The sequence below is a fragment of the Cajanus cajan genome, chromosome 3 (assembly GCF_000230855.2).
Source record: "Cajanus cajan strain Asha chromosome 3, NIPB_CcT2T_4, whole genome shotgun sequence".
Classification (NCBI taxonomy): domain Eukaryota; kingdom Viridiplantae; phylum Streptophyta; class Magnoliopsida; order Fabales; family Fabaceae; genus Cajanus; species Cajanus cajan.
This window is the reverse complement of record NC_138519.1, coordinates 67,686,250-67,703,765: the sequence shown is the minus strand read 5'-3', so window position 1 is coordinate 67,703,765 and position 17,516 is coordinate 67,686,250. Positions and strand designations below refer to the sequence as shown.

The 17,516-nt window shown below is 33.0% G+C and overlaps 1 protein-coding gene across 2 annotated transcripts; it reads left to right on the top strand.

The window, feature by feature from the left end:
• Window positions 1-2,493: 2,493 nt before the first annotated feature.
• LOC109813069 (peroxidase 10) lies at window positions 2,494-7,010 on the top strand. 2 transcript variants are annotated; one of them, XM_020377183.3, is made up of 5 exons: window positions 2,505-2,571; window positions 2,679-2,772; window positions 5,370-5,561; window positions 5,681-5,846; window positions 6,127-7,010. In XM_020377183.3, exons 2-5 carry the CDS (start codon window positions 2,725-2,727, stop codon window positions 6,534-6,536), a joined length of 816 nt encoding a protein of 271 aa, XP_020232772.1. In that variant the 5' UTR covers window positions 2,505-2,571; window positions 2,679-2,724; the 3' UTR covers window positions 6,537-7,010. The 2 variants fall into 2 exon arrangements, with proteins under 2 accessions (XP_020232771.1, XP_020232772.1); XM_020377182.3 differs by having other exon boundaries at window positions 2,494-2,772.
• Window positions 7,011-17,516: the final 10,506 nt, after the last annotated feature.

Here is a 17,516-nt window from a genome sequence, read left to right as displayed (position 1 = left end):
AAGATTAGTGAAAGATGGAGAACTCAACAATTTTTATGTGGTTCGAATTAGAGCAATGCACTCTAATCTACACCCATGACAACCACTAGGATTAAAATCTCTGCTACAAAAAAAGTTACAAAATTTTCTCTCTGTGTATTACATAGAGGCTAAATCTATGCCTTATATATAAGAATTGTGTATTAAATAGAGGCTAAATTTATGCCTTATATATAAGAATAGAAGAACTATTCTATATATATTGAATAAATAACTTTTCTTGCAACTTAATCAAGTCTATTTACTGTACATCAGAAAACAGAAACTAAAAAAACATGGCTGAGAACCAACAACCAACAAATACATAGTTTCTTTATCAATTGTTGGAGAATATTATTATAATTTAAAATTTAATTAAATGTTATTTACTCAATTTATGTTTTAATATTTTAATATTTTTAATTATCTTTTATTGGCGGCTTAAAAATTAAATCCTATTAATTTAGTTACTATTTAAGATTCAATTTTTATTTTATATTATTGTTATTTGTTTCCTTTGACATAGTCACGATATGATTTTGTGCATGTTGAGATTGTTCCTCTTTTGTAGTATTGCACAAGCTGCATCAACTCTATATATTTTGCCTTCATGAATCAATAGAGAGACATAAGACACAACATTTCACTCATTTCTCCTCCTTTAAAATTATTTCTATTACTATATATATTTTGGAGCGGTGTTTTTTGGTTCAAAGATCCTTTGCTGCACACGATTTATCTGACAAGTTGTCATATCTTAGATCGAAGAGGAGCACATTACAAAATAATCTACCAGTGCGATGAGGACGTTTTCTCTCTAAGGATAGCACCAAGCATTCTTCAACCCAAACTTCTTTAAACCTTTTTCTTATTTTATTTCAATCATTTTATTTAATTTTATCATTTGTTGATGTTGAACTCTTGTAATTTCAGTGAAATATAATATATCTTTTATTTTCTATTTCCATGGTTCCAACATCAACACTAAGAGTAAGTAGAAGATATTGCATATGTGTGTTTTTGATACATGTACAACATTAAGAAAAACACTCGGATATGTGTGTGCCTTTTCTTATACCTTCACTTTATATCCCTTGACAAATTAAAAAAAAAACAATAAACACTAAACAAAACTTATTAATTATTTAATGAGAATAAACTTATTGTCTTTATTTTATTATCTAATAAAAATATGAATGACTAATATATAATAGTCACTAAAAATGTATTTACATTATACCAAAATTTACTATTAATGATATTATTTATTGGAAAAAAAACTTTAAGTCTCATATCAACTAAAGAGATAAGTTAACTAAAGAGTATATAAGTGGATGATAAATCTTACCTTACAAGTTGGTTTTGTAAGGTTGAGTTAAACCCATAATTCACTATTATAAGTTGGTATCAGATCACCCATCATTACCAAGTTCAATAGTGCTAAACTTGAGAAGGTGTATTGGAAAAAATTTAAGACACACATCAACTATATATAAGTATATAAGTAGAGAGCAACTTTCACCTTACAAGTTTCACATCTCTTAGATGATAAGATAATTAAAGAGTATAAAAGCTAAGAATCATTTCTTAAAGAAAAACGTAAGTCACACATCAAACAAAAATAAGGAAATTAAAAAATATATAAGTAAAAAATAATCGTTATCTTACAAGTTTTACATCAACTAGAGATAAGGTAATTAAAAAGTATATCAATTACGAATTATTTCTTAAACTTTTAGTAGCAATAACAAAAAAATATTAAATACCAATAAAAAATATCATAAAAATTTATACATTTTTCTTGACTATTATAAAAGTTTTTATCAACATGCAGAATGATTGCCGGTATATATATATATCGACATTACATACAATAATTAATGTAAAAATATTAATAAAAAATTTTACAAACAATTTTATTATCACTAAAATTAATATTAAATGTCATTAAAGGTCCCTCTTATTGTAGTGAAAAAGGAATCAACAAAAAGGAATGAAATGACGGATAAGACTTTGAGAATTAAAAAATATATAAGATGTAAAAAGAATTAAAATTAAATATCGAAGAGGCTCTTTAATTTTCAACGAGCACAAAGATAGACGTAGAAAAAAAAAATTCTAATGCGTGATCATCAAGGTTCTTCAAACACTAATGTCCATGGACATGGTTGTGAGAAGTTCCAGCCGCGCGTGACCATTAGAATTTTAGAAATAGGGATAATGGCAGTGCCACTTCTTGGTTTCACCAATCAACTCTGCCAGACATTCCATCGTGCTTCCACGTTAATAATTTATCCATATCCTATGGTTTATATATGCGTTTGACGTCAATCCAAAAATTTGGTACATTCAAACAGATTACCTTTAATTCAGTAACTCTGACTCACAAGGTAAGTAATCATACAAAGAATAAAATACTCTTCAATCCATGATTTCTGTTTATTATTTGCATATAAATAACCGCACGTAGGTCACCGCATGTCATAGGAATTTGAAGTTGTCAAGTCCTTCTAACCTAGTAAATATTATCAAGCCATGATGACTATTAAACTTGTAATCTTCTTCACTTTCTTCTTTGTTCCTTTTGTTCATATGTTTCCCTACAGTACAGGCCAGCTTGACTTCAATTTCTACGATGATTCATGCCCCAATTTGCTCAGGATTGTTAGAAATGTTGTTTGGTCAAGCATAAGATATGACAACAGAATGGCCGCGTCCCTCCTTCGGTTGCACTTTCACGATTGCATAGTTAATGTAAATTCTTTGCTTTAGGATTTTCTTATTTCTTACTCTATATAGAATGAACACACATGCACGTACTTAATTACATAGCTTTATATTCTTTCTGTCATACTCGAAATCATACTAAACCACACACACACTAATTAGTAATTGTTAGTGTTGCTTTAGTAGTTGATTAAAGGAGGTGTTATAGATAGAAGTTATAATTTTGATGGTAGAAGCGTGTTGTTTAATGATTGACACTTTGGTTACACGTACAAGTCTTATAATTGGTCCTCGTCCACAAAATTCTTTTGACACTATTTGGCACTTGCTACCTTCGCAGTTGTTTTAAGAACACTAGATAGACACAGCACGTTATAAATCTAGAAACTTCCTGAAATTTCCGCATCATGGATACGTACCTAAAGTTATATTAGCTCTATAAATAAGAGTGAATCTCATCCGCATGCATATATATTTGAAAGGTGTAACAGTATGCTTCTCATTTCATAAAAGATTTTATTGTGGTGCAACTCGTTGTGTGTTAATTAGTTGTTTATTTGTTTTCTTCATCATCAAATTTATTCAGACGTCTATTTGTGACGTACGTGGTACATTACTTTAGATTCTTCGTCAGTTTTTGTCTATGGTACATGATATACCAAGCATCTTTCTACTATGACAACAAACCTTCTTTGACCCTTCCCCACCCTTTCTCTCTCTTTTGTTCTTTCTTTTATGGTTTATAGCTGCTTCTGAGACTATGCCCTACAGCATAAAACTTGACATATTTGTTTTTACTTTATGAGAAGGGGTTGTTATTGGAAAAATTGTTATATGGTCCAATATCACATGTGATTATGGTGTCAGCCGATCTCAATGTATAATAGATAGTCTAAGTTTTCAGTTTAAAATTAATCATCAATACACTGTCACTATAAAAAAAATTTATACTAACAACTAATCAGATCTTTTAAATTATTTTATTTTATTTTTATTTCATTAAATAAACAACTAACATAACACTATTAAAATATTTAATTAATTGCTAGTGTAAAAAAACTTTACACTAGTCGTGTATAAGTGATTAAGTGCGTGTTTGCTTTCACGTTTCAAACGTGAAAAATCACGTTTAACTTGAAAGTTACAACGTGTAGCTTCACGTTAAACGTGATTTTTCACGTTTAAAACGTGAAAGCAAACACATGCTAACTCATAAATTAATGCAACTTGATGTATGTGTTCATGAAAAAATTAATAATAATACAACTCAAAGTGTGTGAAAAATATTTACATAAAACTGAATGCCGAAGATATTTATACTTATTATGAGAGAGATATCTTTAAATATATCTTTTTGGTTTCCACTTTCTTATTCAGCACTACTATTATTAAATTTAATTATGCTACACACTTTCAGCAACTATCTTCTAAAAAGGAAAAAATATATATACGCAGGAAAAAAATGCCTCATTCTGCTACTAATTTATACATAAAATAATCATAACTATAAACATATTGTTGCATTATGAAAATTAACGATTTTTCTTATTTTACGTCCCTATTACCTTAGCTAGTTATAGTGAGGGTTATATGTTATATATTATTTTCCATCCTTTTATAAAAATTATATTTGATTATTTTCATAGGAATTAATTTAGAAGGCTTCTTGTATTAGTTTTTTTTTTTTTTACAAAAAAATTATTTATTATGGGTTATTTATATGAATTCAATAAATATATATATATATATATATATATATATATATAATAAGTAGAATATATAAATGTCTTAAGCTTTTTTTTAGGGTAAACATTATTTTACCTTTTCACAAACATAGCCAATAAAAATTAGAACAATAAATATATTAATGGTGAAAGAAATTATATAAGAAAATACAACTAATAAAAACATTAAAAAAAATAAGATAATTATAACCTTTTTTTATCAAATTATTGATGTGAACTATACATGTCATGAGTAAAATTTAACTAACTACTTTTAGTAAAAAATTTGTTTATAAGGAGACTTTTGTTACGGATTACAAACTTATTTTCGAGAATGTAAATATGGAAATATAACATTTTTATATTTGTTAAAATTTTTGAAAAATTCTTCTAGAACATTATTCATTCTCGGAAAAATTTGCCTATCATTTTTCTACATTTTTATTCCTATGTTGAGGGGTAGAAAAATGATATTCTCATAAAAACTTGAGAAATTATATTTTAACACACTTGTAACTTCCTTTTTTTATTTAAATTATTTTCAATTTTAAAAATATTCTAAGGAATATTAGGATGCAACCAAATACGTTTTCTAAATATGTTCCGAAGTAAAATTCTAACTAAAATACTTTTAAGAATATATTTCTTAGAAATAAAGTTATAATCCATGAAACAAATTCCTCCTTCTTACATTTTTATTGTCTACAAGGCTCATTATTGTGTCTGTAAAATATGTCTCTCATTAGTGTACATGTTAAGGTAATTTTGAAAAGAAAAATATATATGTATATATATATAGGAAGATAAATTTATAATCATTCTTTTGTTGAATGGTATTCTATTTTAATCACAATAATTTATTGGGGCTTGTCACTAATTACGTTCAATTTCTCGTCAAAGGGCTGTGATGCTTCTGTGCTTCTTGATGATACACGATATTTCACAGGGGAAAAGAATGCTTTACCTAATCGTAATTCACTTCGCGGATTTGAAGTGATTGATAACATAAAAGATCTCGTTGAAAGGCAATGTCCATCAACAGTCTCCTGCGCTGATATATTAACCTTAGCCGCTAGGGAAGCTATTGATCTGGTAAAACTGACACTAATTCTTTTATATTATTGTACACAAGTTGTCTCAGCTGAAAGTTTATTAATTAATTAACCTATTTCATGTTACCAACTTTGTTGCTGTTTTTTGGGGGATTTTAGGTTGGTGGGCCTTCTTGGCCTGTTGCATTAGGCCGAAGAGATGCAGTAACAACCAGTCAGACTGCAGCTGATCAACAAATTCCCTCACCAATCGAACCTCTAGAAAACATCATTGCAAAATTTGTTTCAAAGGGTCTTGAAATAAGGGATGTTGTAGCCCTTTCAGGTTCTTAGTCTTTTCTCATTTTTCTCTAATATGATTTTGAATATATCATTCTAAGAATCTATTCATATACAAATTAAAAAGATTTTTTTTTTTAGTCTTTCTACTAAAAATAAAAAAGTTTCCTTTAGTTAAGAATGCTTTTAAATTTACTTTTCAATTGTATCCAATTAAACTCTAATTCTAGGAAGTGATGGAAGCTAACATACACTTTCCTCAATTATTTGAACCTTTATTTAGTACATGCATGGCATGAGTAACTTAATGTGTCTATTTTCATCAGGAGGACACACAATTGGTTTTGCTCAATGCTTCACATTCAAAAGGAGACTTTTTGACTTTAAAGGCTCTGGCAGACCTGATCCCTTGCTTGACAATTTTCTTCTCTCAAAATTACAAAATATATGTCCAAACAGAGACGCTTCAAACAGAAATTTAGCACCTCTTGATGCTACAACTAATTTGATGTTCGACAATGAATATTATAGAAATCTCGTATATAACACAGGGCTGCTAGAATCTGACCAGGCATTAATTATGGATCGAAGGACTTCTGGTTTGGTTTATTATTACAGCAACAACCAAAATTCCTTCTATAATGATTTTGCCGAATCCATGGTGAAGCTTAGTAATGTGGGAGTACTTACAGGAATGAAAGGGCAAATTAGAAAGAAATGTGGCTCAGTAAACTAAGAACTTCTTAGAAGAATCTCAATAATGTAATTAAAAAAGTCATTTGAAGCCAGAATACTATCCTGTGTGTATATTATGAATGTGTTTAGATATAAGTGTAGAAGTGATTTTGAAACTTTTTTTTTAGAAAATAAAGGATGTTTTCTAATAAAAAAAGTTTTCAAACAAACACTAATGTCTTATATCTAAACAGATTTTATATTAGTCATCATCATTTATAGATGGTGGCAATATCCCCAAACCAGAAGTGTTCAGATTAGCCATGTTAACTTTTATGTCAAGATCATCATTATGTAGAAATATGAAACCTTGATGCCATAGCTCAAAAAATAACTGGTTTCTGCAGTCATATACCGCAGTCGCAGATCTCTAGCTTTGATGATCTTACTGTTTATATATGTTTTTGCCAAGTTTGTAGACTACTTAATAATTGTCAATTTCTAATAAATTGATATACTTTACCCATTTTATGAATGCGTATTGTGTAAGATACTAAGATCTAGGTTGACATTCCTCCAAGATCAATTTTCTTATTAACAGGCTTAATCACATATCAAATTAATAGTATGTTTAGATGGTGAATTTAAATAGAATAATTCATTTATTTGATGAATTTTAAATTTTTTAAAGTGAAATATCTTGTTTAGATGGAGAATTTACAAGAAATTTAAAATTTAAGCATTTATAAAATTATTTGAAATAGTAGAATTTCAAATTCTCCCAAAAAAGTAAGAATTTGAAATTTCTCATATTTTTTTCTTTTTATTTCACTTATATATTTTATCTTATCTCTTATCTCTTCATATTTTTAATTATTGAATATTTAAAAATATTTTTAAAATTTTTAAATATTATATAATATTAATTTTTTTAAATTATTAAATATTTAAAAATTAGCTAATATTTATTTTTATAAAATTTAATTTAAAAATCTCAACATATAAATATATTTTTAAAATTAATTTTATCATGGTGGAATCAAATTATCATATCCAACCCAACAATTTAAAATTTGAAAATTTTAAATTAACTTATCCAAACAAAATATTTTAAAAATAATAGAAATTAAAATCAAAATAATTCAAATACCAAAAATTTAAAATTTTTTAAATTTGTAACATTTCTCATCCAAACACCGTAAGGCTTTGCTTATAAAATTAGTATTTAGTACAGTCAAGTTTAATAGTTTATACATGTACCTGCTCAATGATACACTCGTAGTCTTCTTTGTAAGAAGGGCCGAACGGATACTTCAAACGGGTTCGTCAGAGGGGGGAGGTACCTGCAAAAGGTACTCCGACGCTCAAGTCAGGACAAGCACGATATTCTAGGATAATTAATGAACAGTGACATACCTTGTTATGTGTGACCTATTTATAGTATCTGACATGGGCCTGAGCGTGATGGGTCCTCTCAGATATTTACCAAATTAGGTAATACGGTACTAATTGGTTGTTAGGCTTTAATCATGTACTTACCTTTCTTAATTGTGATTACTGTTATAACTTGTTTAACCCTTCGGCAAGAGACCGAGCCGACTATTCAATACTAGTCGAAACGGCAAATGACCGAGCCGGCTAGTCTGTATTCGGCAGCTTGTATACTTCCGGTTTGACCTATGTCGGAACGGTACTTGACCGAGCCGACTCGATGAGTGATGATGGTCCATATTGGCATTAACCAGACTGATGTCGGCTCTCGGCCTCATGCCGAGCCGACGTTGATGGTAATGCTTGTACGTGGCTTACTATGCATGAGTGTCTGACGAAATGGCACGTGTTGGCCCACGTGACCGATACGGTCTCTCCGGTACGATACATATTCACACTTTACTGTATTTGTAATGGGTGGATGATGATTGGACAGTTCAAATTTTACAGATGTATTTAACTTGGATTTATGAAATAAAATATGAGTAGTATAATTTTTATTTTACGGCTCCAAATTGTTAAATGCATAAGCAGGGAAAAAATTGATTGCGGGGAATCCGTTGTAACTCTCGCGATGAGAGCATCTGCAAAACATTAATCAGTGATACGTACTGTCCAGCGAATGCACCTGTTGTAACGGTAAAATAAATATAGACGCGACAGCCATATTAACAAAGGAAAAAATATATTTGTACACATCTTCTTCCTCGTCTTCTTATTATTATTATTATTATTATTTTTGAGAGGTATTATTATTATTATTATTAGATAATTAATAATTAATATTTAATTTTTTTATAGAGGTAAGATATTAATTTTAATTTAATTTTTTTATCATAAAAAAGTACTAGACAAATTAAGACTTAACAAAAATTACACTCATCATCAAAGTAATAAAATTTAATTGTAAAGGACAAGTCTCAAATATTACAAAAAGATCTGAACAAGAAAAATTTTGTTTAAATATTCAATAAACATATTGATTTTCCAGAATTATTAATTTAATATAATTGATAATATGATGATAAGAAAATAAAAATAAAAATAAAATTAAAAAAGGAGTTTCAATCGGAAATTAGTCCTTTTCGGTGCCTATATATTAATACTCATTAATATAAATAAAACTGGTACCCAGTGAAATAATTATAAATTGTCCCTCCATTTTAAGTAGAGAAAAGAAAAATTAATACAGTAAATACAAAAAGAAAAGGAGAGAAAAAATGATAAAATTTAATGTGATGTGACAGAAAGGTAAATAAATAAGAAAAAAAAATTAAGTGAAAGTGAATTATAAAAAAAAAGGATATATATTTGTAAATACACATTATAAAGGAGCTGTTATTTGAAATTAAGATTCTCTTCATTCTTTTTATTATATTATAATTTTGGAGATATATAAATGATATTATATATATATATATAGAAGAGGGTTCAAACGACACCAGTATAACTTTTATTAAGTATTATACCGCTCAATAATTTTAATTAAATATGAATTTTATAAATTTAATCGTCAGATTGAAAGTTCTTTAGTCTTAGATCATATATACAAAATTTTATATTAATCCAAGATGATTTGATACTTCATTCTTATAAAATAAAATTGATTTAATATATATATTTCAAAATATAATAAAATATGAACACTTTGATTACTTTCAAGTTGTTGTTCAATTTTAATAAAATTTGATATACACATATAAAAGTTATATGAACTTTCAATCTAACAATTGAATTTATAAAATTCACAGTTAATATAAAATTATTAAATAGTGTAATACTTAGTAAAAATTATACTAGTATCGTTTGAACCTTCCTTTTATATATATATATATATATATATATATATATATATATATATTATTGAAGAATATAATTAATTTTTGAAAAGCATAGTAACCGGAAAAAAGAAATTTGGAAAGAAAGATTGAGACGATTTTTCCTGTTACATGCAACTTTGACTCTTTGAGTACGTAGTTATCATGTCTCAGTGGTTGATATTTACTATGAATATATTCCACTGTGGTTCCTGTCCATGATCAAGTGGTGTTATCCCTTTTATTCCACTTGAATAATTAAATTATATGTATTGCGCATACGGAAGGGCATCTACATCTTTTAATCTTACACAGGTCCCTTTCATCTGATGCAGATTTGCAATATAAGCATGATAACTATCTCCTTTTTGTTTACGTCAAAACCTGTTTTATAACCCGTAAAACTAAGTCGTTTAAGGGATTTGATACCTAAGGTTCTTCACTTATATTACATGTCATGACCAATACCTAAGGTCCCTACATTACATGGGTTCCACGCTTTTTTATTTTTTATGTTAACTTAAGTTCTAAAATTTAGTTTGACATCATATCTAACTTGTGCTTATATTGCTAATTTTTCCTGGTACTTGCTATGTAGACAGAAGTATTGTTAGACTATGTAAACCAAAATGTTAAAATTTTACAGAAGTCTAAAACAAAACAAAGTAGAGAATAGTCTGTATACGAAACTATTGTGCACAGGGATAACTGTGTGTATATAAATTTATGTTCATTTTTTTATTTGAATGATGTGAGACTTTGTTTGCATCTCAATAAAAACATGAGAGGTGAACAGAGGATTTTGTTAATCTGTCATAATTCTTATTTTATAATGTATATAATATGTGCATTTAATGTCTATAATTAGATTATTTAATTATAGAAATTAAAATAATTTTGTTATTAGTGTCTTTTATAGCCGTAAGTGTCTATGTAATATTTAAATATTGTATCAGTTGATTCTTGATTAGACCTGTAATTCCTTGAACGACACCTCTTTGGTAGCTCTCGCTTTTGGCTTTTTTGGTCTTCCACCTAGTTCTTGCGTTGTTGGTTGGCGGTTTGTTTTTAGGGACACATTTCACATTTGTGGGTATTGTTTCTAGTTCGCGGGTCTCTTTTTTGTTAGTGATTCTTGTTACTAGTTCTTGGGTCTCGTTTTTATCGCAGTTTCATGTTTTAGACAATTTTTGTGCTTGCTTTATTGACAAAAAAAAGCTATATATGTTGCCTGGGCATTTCAATTTTCAATGTTTGTGAAAGGGAAAGGACTATTGGATCATCTCGATGGAACTTCTACTGCATCCACTGCGTTGGTTACATGGGAAACTAAGGACATGCAAGTTATTTCTTGAATTCTTGCCTCTATTGAATCTCAAATAGTTAATAATTTGCGGTCCTTAATAAAATAAAATGGAATTCTGTATCCGTTTATTCATCCTCTCAAACGGGTATATAACCAAATATATCGCTGTACACTTGGTGCATTATTTCCATTATTTCCTACCTACATATCCGCTAAGAACATTTCGTGCATTATTTCCATTATTTCCTACCTACAAATCTGCTAGGAATATTATATACATGATTCTCGTTCACGGATTGTCCAAGATGATAGGCTAATATCATAATATTCAGCAAACTATTAGCTATCAGCCTAATACCCTCCCCTAAGTTGGTGCATGCAAATTTTGGATGGCGATTCCTTGCGTGCCCTTTGTGAGTAGAGGGTTTTGGTGCCCTCTGTACGGACAGCGAATCAGGTGATGTCACGTGTTCCTTTACTCCATGTCATCTAGCGTGTTGAAAGTTTGACCAGAAATTGGGTAATTGGATCTGATCCGCCCCTGCACCATGATCCAACAAACCAACCTGGGTCCCTAGAATCATTTTGAAAATTTGGATTCTAGGGGATTAATTCCGACGAGGAAAATGTCATGTCCTTATAAATTGAATTGGGAGAATGGGTATCAAAGCACACCACCCTCAACGCCGACAACGCCGGCGGCAGCCTCATCCTTCGCGCCTCCACCTCCGGCGGCGGCGACGCCAGCCTCAACACCACCGACACGATCGAGGTCCTCCACGAAAAACCGGGAACCTTAAACGCCTCGTTATTCGTGTCAGAACCAAAATACGATTACTTATACTGCGGGTCGTCGCTGTTCGGGAACCTGAACCCGCAGCGCGTGAGGGAGTGGATAGCGTACCACGTGCGGTTCTTCGGGGTTAAGTCGCACTTCGTGATACACGACGCGGGTGGGGTCCACGCGGAGGTGCTGGAGCTGCTGAGGCCGTGGATGGAGCTGGGGTACGTGACGCTGCAGGACATTAGGGAGCAGGAGAGATTCGATGGGTACTACCACAACCAGTTCATGGTGGTCAATGTGGTCCCTAGAATCATTTTGAAAATTTGGATTCTAGGGGATCAATTCCGACAAGGAAAATGTCATGTCCTTATAAATGGAAAAATTTTGGGACCCGGGTTGGTTTGTTGGATCATGGTGCAGGGGCGGATCAGATCCAATTACCCAATTTCTGGTCAAACTTTCAACACGCTGGATGACATGGAGTAAAGGAACACGTGGCATCATCTGATTCGTTGTCCGTACAGAGGGCACCAAAACCCTCTACTCACAAAGGGCACGCAAGGAATCGCCATTTTGGATGCCCAACTTGGGAAGAAAGAAATCAATATGGCTTTTTTCGAGTACTTTGGTGAAAATGTCAACAAGTTGGCTAGAAGTAACAACATGACGAGTTGCGATAGTGCCATTCAATATTGCATCTCGTATGAAATGACAATCAATATCGATGTGTTTGGTGCACTCATGAAAGACGGGGTTGGCGGCAATATGCAATGCTGCTTGACTATCACAGTAAAGTATCATAGGATGTAGGTGACCAATACCCAGGGAGTGTAGAAGACTTTTTAGCCACGTAAGTTCACACATGGTGGTGGCCATTGAGAGATATTTCGCTTCAGCAGAGGAGCGGGATACCGTAAGCTGCTTCTTAGTTTTCTAAGAGATAGGTGAATTCCCGAGAAAAACAATCCACCCCGTAAGAGAACATCTTGTTAAGGGGCAAGTAGCCCAATCCGCATCACACCAACCATAAAGTTGAAGATCATAATCTGCATGTAGCATGATCCCTTGGCCAGGAGTACCCTTTAGATAACGAACCACACGAAGTGCAACATCCCAATGTTCCTAAACAGGAGTTTGCATGAATTGAGCAAGCATGTGGATGCTATAAGAAATATCAGGCCGAGTGACTGAGAGATAGATCAAACAACCAACTAGTCTTCGGTATTGAGCTGGATTAGATAGAGGACTTCCTGTAGTAAGAGGAAGATGATGATTTTGATCAAGGGGAGAGCCAACGGGCTTGGCGCCTGTTGAGATTTCCGTTAAAACTATTTTTGTTAACACTTTAAATCACTTTTGTTCTATCAACGGTCTCAAACACGGCAAGTATACCGGCTGTTCAAGTAGTAAAATTATCGTATTCACAGGGATTAGTAGGTAAAATAAGTATTTATTGACTATTCGTGACTAAAGAATAATTCCAATTTGTAGTTTGTCATGTGAAGATTAATTGAAGAGTATAACTACTGGAATGTCAACTATAAAAATATTTGATTGTGAGTGGAAAAGGATAGAAATGGTATTATGATTTTTGTGAGATTGTGGGGTCAGATTTCACCAAACGTTACACTAATGAATCCTTAATCTCTTGTTACAAACATTGCTTAGTCAACTCATAAGTTTACTCAAACCTAATCCCTTAGAGCAAGAGCCTAGGTGCGGATATTGAATATCAATTCCTTGAGTATCCAATACCTACACCCGCATTACGGGCTAGGATTTAAGATTACTAATGGGGCTAAGCTCCATTCCTAGATACATTTCCCACTAGGCATTTGTTTCAGAGCTAGTATCAATGGTTATTTTCCAACACCCAATGGAACCTATATCATGCAAAGGAGATTCAATCCAAAGCAAGCATTAAGAATAGAAACATACACAACAATGAATAAACAACATATATATATATATCATTGAAAACGTAAGGATTATAATAGAATTCGTTGGTTACATCTAACCCTACAAAACAATGGGTAGAACCACTCAAAACAATGAGGGTAAACACAAAATAGAGATGAAGAGAGAATGAAGAACCGAAGGAAATACCCACACACGAACGGCTCCAAGCTCCGGGAATCCCTTCCACAACTCCTAAAACGCGCCCAATGTGTGAATAAGGAGCAAAGCCTCGAAATTTTCTTCAAATACGAGCTTGGGGAGTCAAATTAGGGTTACGCGCCCGGCGCAGGGCCTTCTAGAGAAGTTGAGCACTATCTGCCTCAGGACACGCCCGACGCAATTTCCTTTTACGCCCGGCGCAATGTCTTCCAGAGAGTTTGAGTTACTCTCTGCCTTGATCACGCCCAGCGCAGGTAGTCCTGCGCCCGACACATATATAACTTGTAGAGATAAGGCACTTTGTTCTGCTCAAGCCCGGCGTGGGTCATCTTGCGCCCGGCGCAGTCACTCTTCTCTGCTCCTTAGCTCCTTAAGTTTCCAATCCTATGGGTCTTTAATCCTCAATTCTCTAGCTCAATACCTGCATAAAAAATGAGGTGTATTAGGGTATTGTTAGCTAAATTATGGGTTAGCTATATCTACACACAAAATGAATCAAAAAGAGAACAATTATATTGCAATGGTTCAAAGAATGAGTGGAATTATTCACTAAGTCTTGTCCAAAAAGAAGTATAATTGAGACTTAACAGCGCCCAAGAGACCAGCTTCGGTAATGATATCAAGGGTGTATTTTCATTGGCACAAGAAGATACCGGTGGGACTTCTAACCACTTCAATACCCAAAAAATACTTTAAGAGTCCGAGATCTTTCATGTGAAAGAAGTGATTAGTAGGCTTTGAAAGACTTAATAGCTTCTTCATTATTACCAGAGATGACAAGATCATCAACATAAACTAATACATTAAGGTGAAGTTCATCATGGTGGAGAGTAAAGAGCGAGTAGTCGGAGTATGATTGTGTGAATCCATATTGCTGCAATGCATTCTTCAACTTACCAAACCAGTAACGAGGGGCTTGTTTCAAGCCATATAGGGAATTACGTAACTTGCAAACTTTAGTGAGATCATGAGACTTGAAACTAGGAGGTAGCTTCATATATACTTCCTCATCAAGATCACCATGTAGGAAAACATTGTGAATGTCCATTTGATGGAGTGCCCAATGCTTAGCAGCTGCAACAGCGAGGAAAGTGCAAACTGTGACCATCTTTGCAACCGGTGCAAAGGTCTCATGAAAATCTAAGCCTTCAACTTGGTTATTCCCTAAAACAACAAGACAGGCTTTAAACCTTTCAATAGATCCGTTTGCATGGTATTTGATTCGATAAACCCACTTACATCCAATAGCCTTTTTCCTAGGAGGTAGAGGGACTACAAACCAGGTCTTATTATCTTCAAGAGCTTGAATTTCTTGTTGCATCGCTTGTCGCCAATGTTCATGTTGAACAACATCAACAAAAGTTTGTGGTTCAATTTCTGCAGTAATAGCTGCCAAAAATCGCCTATGATGGGAAGAGAATTTAGTACAACTTACATAATTAGTTATAGGATAAGGCGTACCTGAGGAGCCGGATAGAGCGGATGAACTAGGAGAAGGATCAAGCTTGCGGATAGTATTGGTTACATAGTCGTGCAAAGTAGTTGAAGGGATCTTGGTACGATGACCACGACCCAAAGCTTCTGTGTGCATGTGCTATGATGTACCCCCCCCTCACTGCAGCACTCCCGAATTCAATAGCAAGTGGGATATCGATAGTGGTTGGGGCTTTATCTAGAATAGAAAAAGATGAGAGACTATCCAATGTTGAGATAGCTTCAACATCTGGTGGAACATGTTCATTCAAGTACGAATGAGATGTAAGGGGAACATCTTCATTACTGAAAGTGTCTGTAGTAAGAAAAGGATAGGAAACATGGGATAAAGAGGAACCTTGTTTGAGAGATAAACTTGATGCAAATGGAAATTGATCTTCATAAAACACAACATCACGTGAGACAAAAAATGTTTTTGACTCAACATCATACAATCTCCAACCTTTCTTACCATAGGGATACCCCACAAAGACGCATTTCCTATTTCTGCTAGCAAACTTGTCTCCTTTATGATGTTGATTGTGAGCATAACATAAGCACCCAAGAACTCGAAGATGGTGAAGAGCAGGAGGTGTACCATACAAGATTTCATAAGGAGATTTCCTTTTTTAACACAATTGTGGGAGTATGATTTATTAAGTAACATGCAGCCAAAGCACAATCTCCCCAAAAAAAATAATGGGAAGGTTAGCTTGAAAGCGCAAGGCACGTGCAACATTCAGAATATGTCTGTGTTTGCGCTCTACGTGCCCGTTCTGTTGTGGAGTTCCTGTACAAGAAGTCTCATGCACTATACCTTGATCAAGAAAGTATGTCCCCATGGAGGTAAATTTTGTACCATTATCACATCAAATAGTCTTTACTTGTTTGTAGAATTGGCATTCAACCATGGAAATAAATTGTCGCAAATACATGATAACTTCTTTCTTATCAATAAGCAGATAAATCCAAACAGCCCTTGAATAATCATCAACTATAGTTAGAAAATATCAAGCACCACAAAAAGTTGGAGTTTTATAGGGTCCCCATAAGTCAGAATAAATTAACTGAAAAATTTTAACTATTTATTTTCGCTAATTTGGAAACGTCCCCTTGAATGTTTTGCGCGAAAACAAATATCGCACACTTGGTTACATGATTTATTTACTCTACTAGAATCAATATTAAACAACATATCAATAACTTTATTGGAAGGATGCCCCAGGCTTTTATGCCACACTTCACAAGAAGTTTTTGTTGATGTCTTCATAGTTGCTGCTGTAACTATCCTGCCAAGATAATACAACCCCTCTCATTGTTCACCCACTCCAATCAGCGTCCTCAAAGTGTGGTCCTGGATAACACAAAAACTGTTAGTAAAGTAAAAGACACAGTCTAATTCTTTAATCAATTGAGTCACTGAAATGAGATTGCAGGTTAAGGATGGCACATAAAGGACATTAGTCAATGTTAAAGTGTCACTAAGTAACAATGTGCCCTCCTTTGTAGCTATTGTGTGTTCACCATTAGGAAGACCCATTGAGCATTCCACAATGTCCTTAATATCAATGAGGCATGCTAATTTTCCAGTCATATGTTGTGAAGCCCTTGTGTCAAGAATCCATGGTAAAGAAGTGCACTTACCACTCAGTTTTTCAGTGGCTCCCACTTTGATATTGTTCAAGAGACTCACCAGTGTTTTTCATTGCTCACCAGTGATACCTTTAACATCAAATGAACCATCATCTGAAACCCCATTAGATGCCTTTACTCCAGATAAACTTGTTTGCGCAGTATGAGCCTTGATAATTCCACGTCCTTTGCCAAATTGTATGCCTTTTCCTCGTCCATTTCCTTTTCCTGTCCCACAAGGGCGATCCCCCACCAATCCAGATAGCCTATGATCTGAAAATAGATATTCGAGTCATGTCCAGAGCGATGACAATGAGTACACCAGACATTCTTGTCCTTTGCTGGATTTTTAGTTCTCGCTTGCACTGCCAATGCCATCACATCACCACATTCTTCCTTGCTACGAGAGACTGTATGCAT

What these genes read in the sequence shown, in the direction of transcription:
- LOC109813069 (XM_020377182.3), top strand. Translation starts at nt 2,554, where the DNA reads ATGATGACTATTAAACTTGTAATCTTCTTCACTTTCTTCTTTGTTCCT. An exon ending in CTAGGGAAGCTATTGATCTG is followed by an intron (nt 5,562 to 5,680) that starts GTAAAACTGACA and finishes GGGGGATTTTAG; the next exon opens with GTTGGTGGGCCTTCTTGGCC. An exon ending in GGATGTTGTAGCCCTTTCAG is followed by an intron (nt 5,847 to 6,126) that starts GTTCTTAGTCTT and finishes TATTTTCATCAG; the next exon opens with GAGGACACACAATTGGTTTT.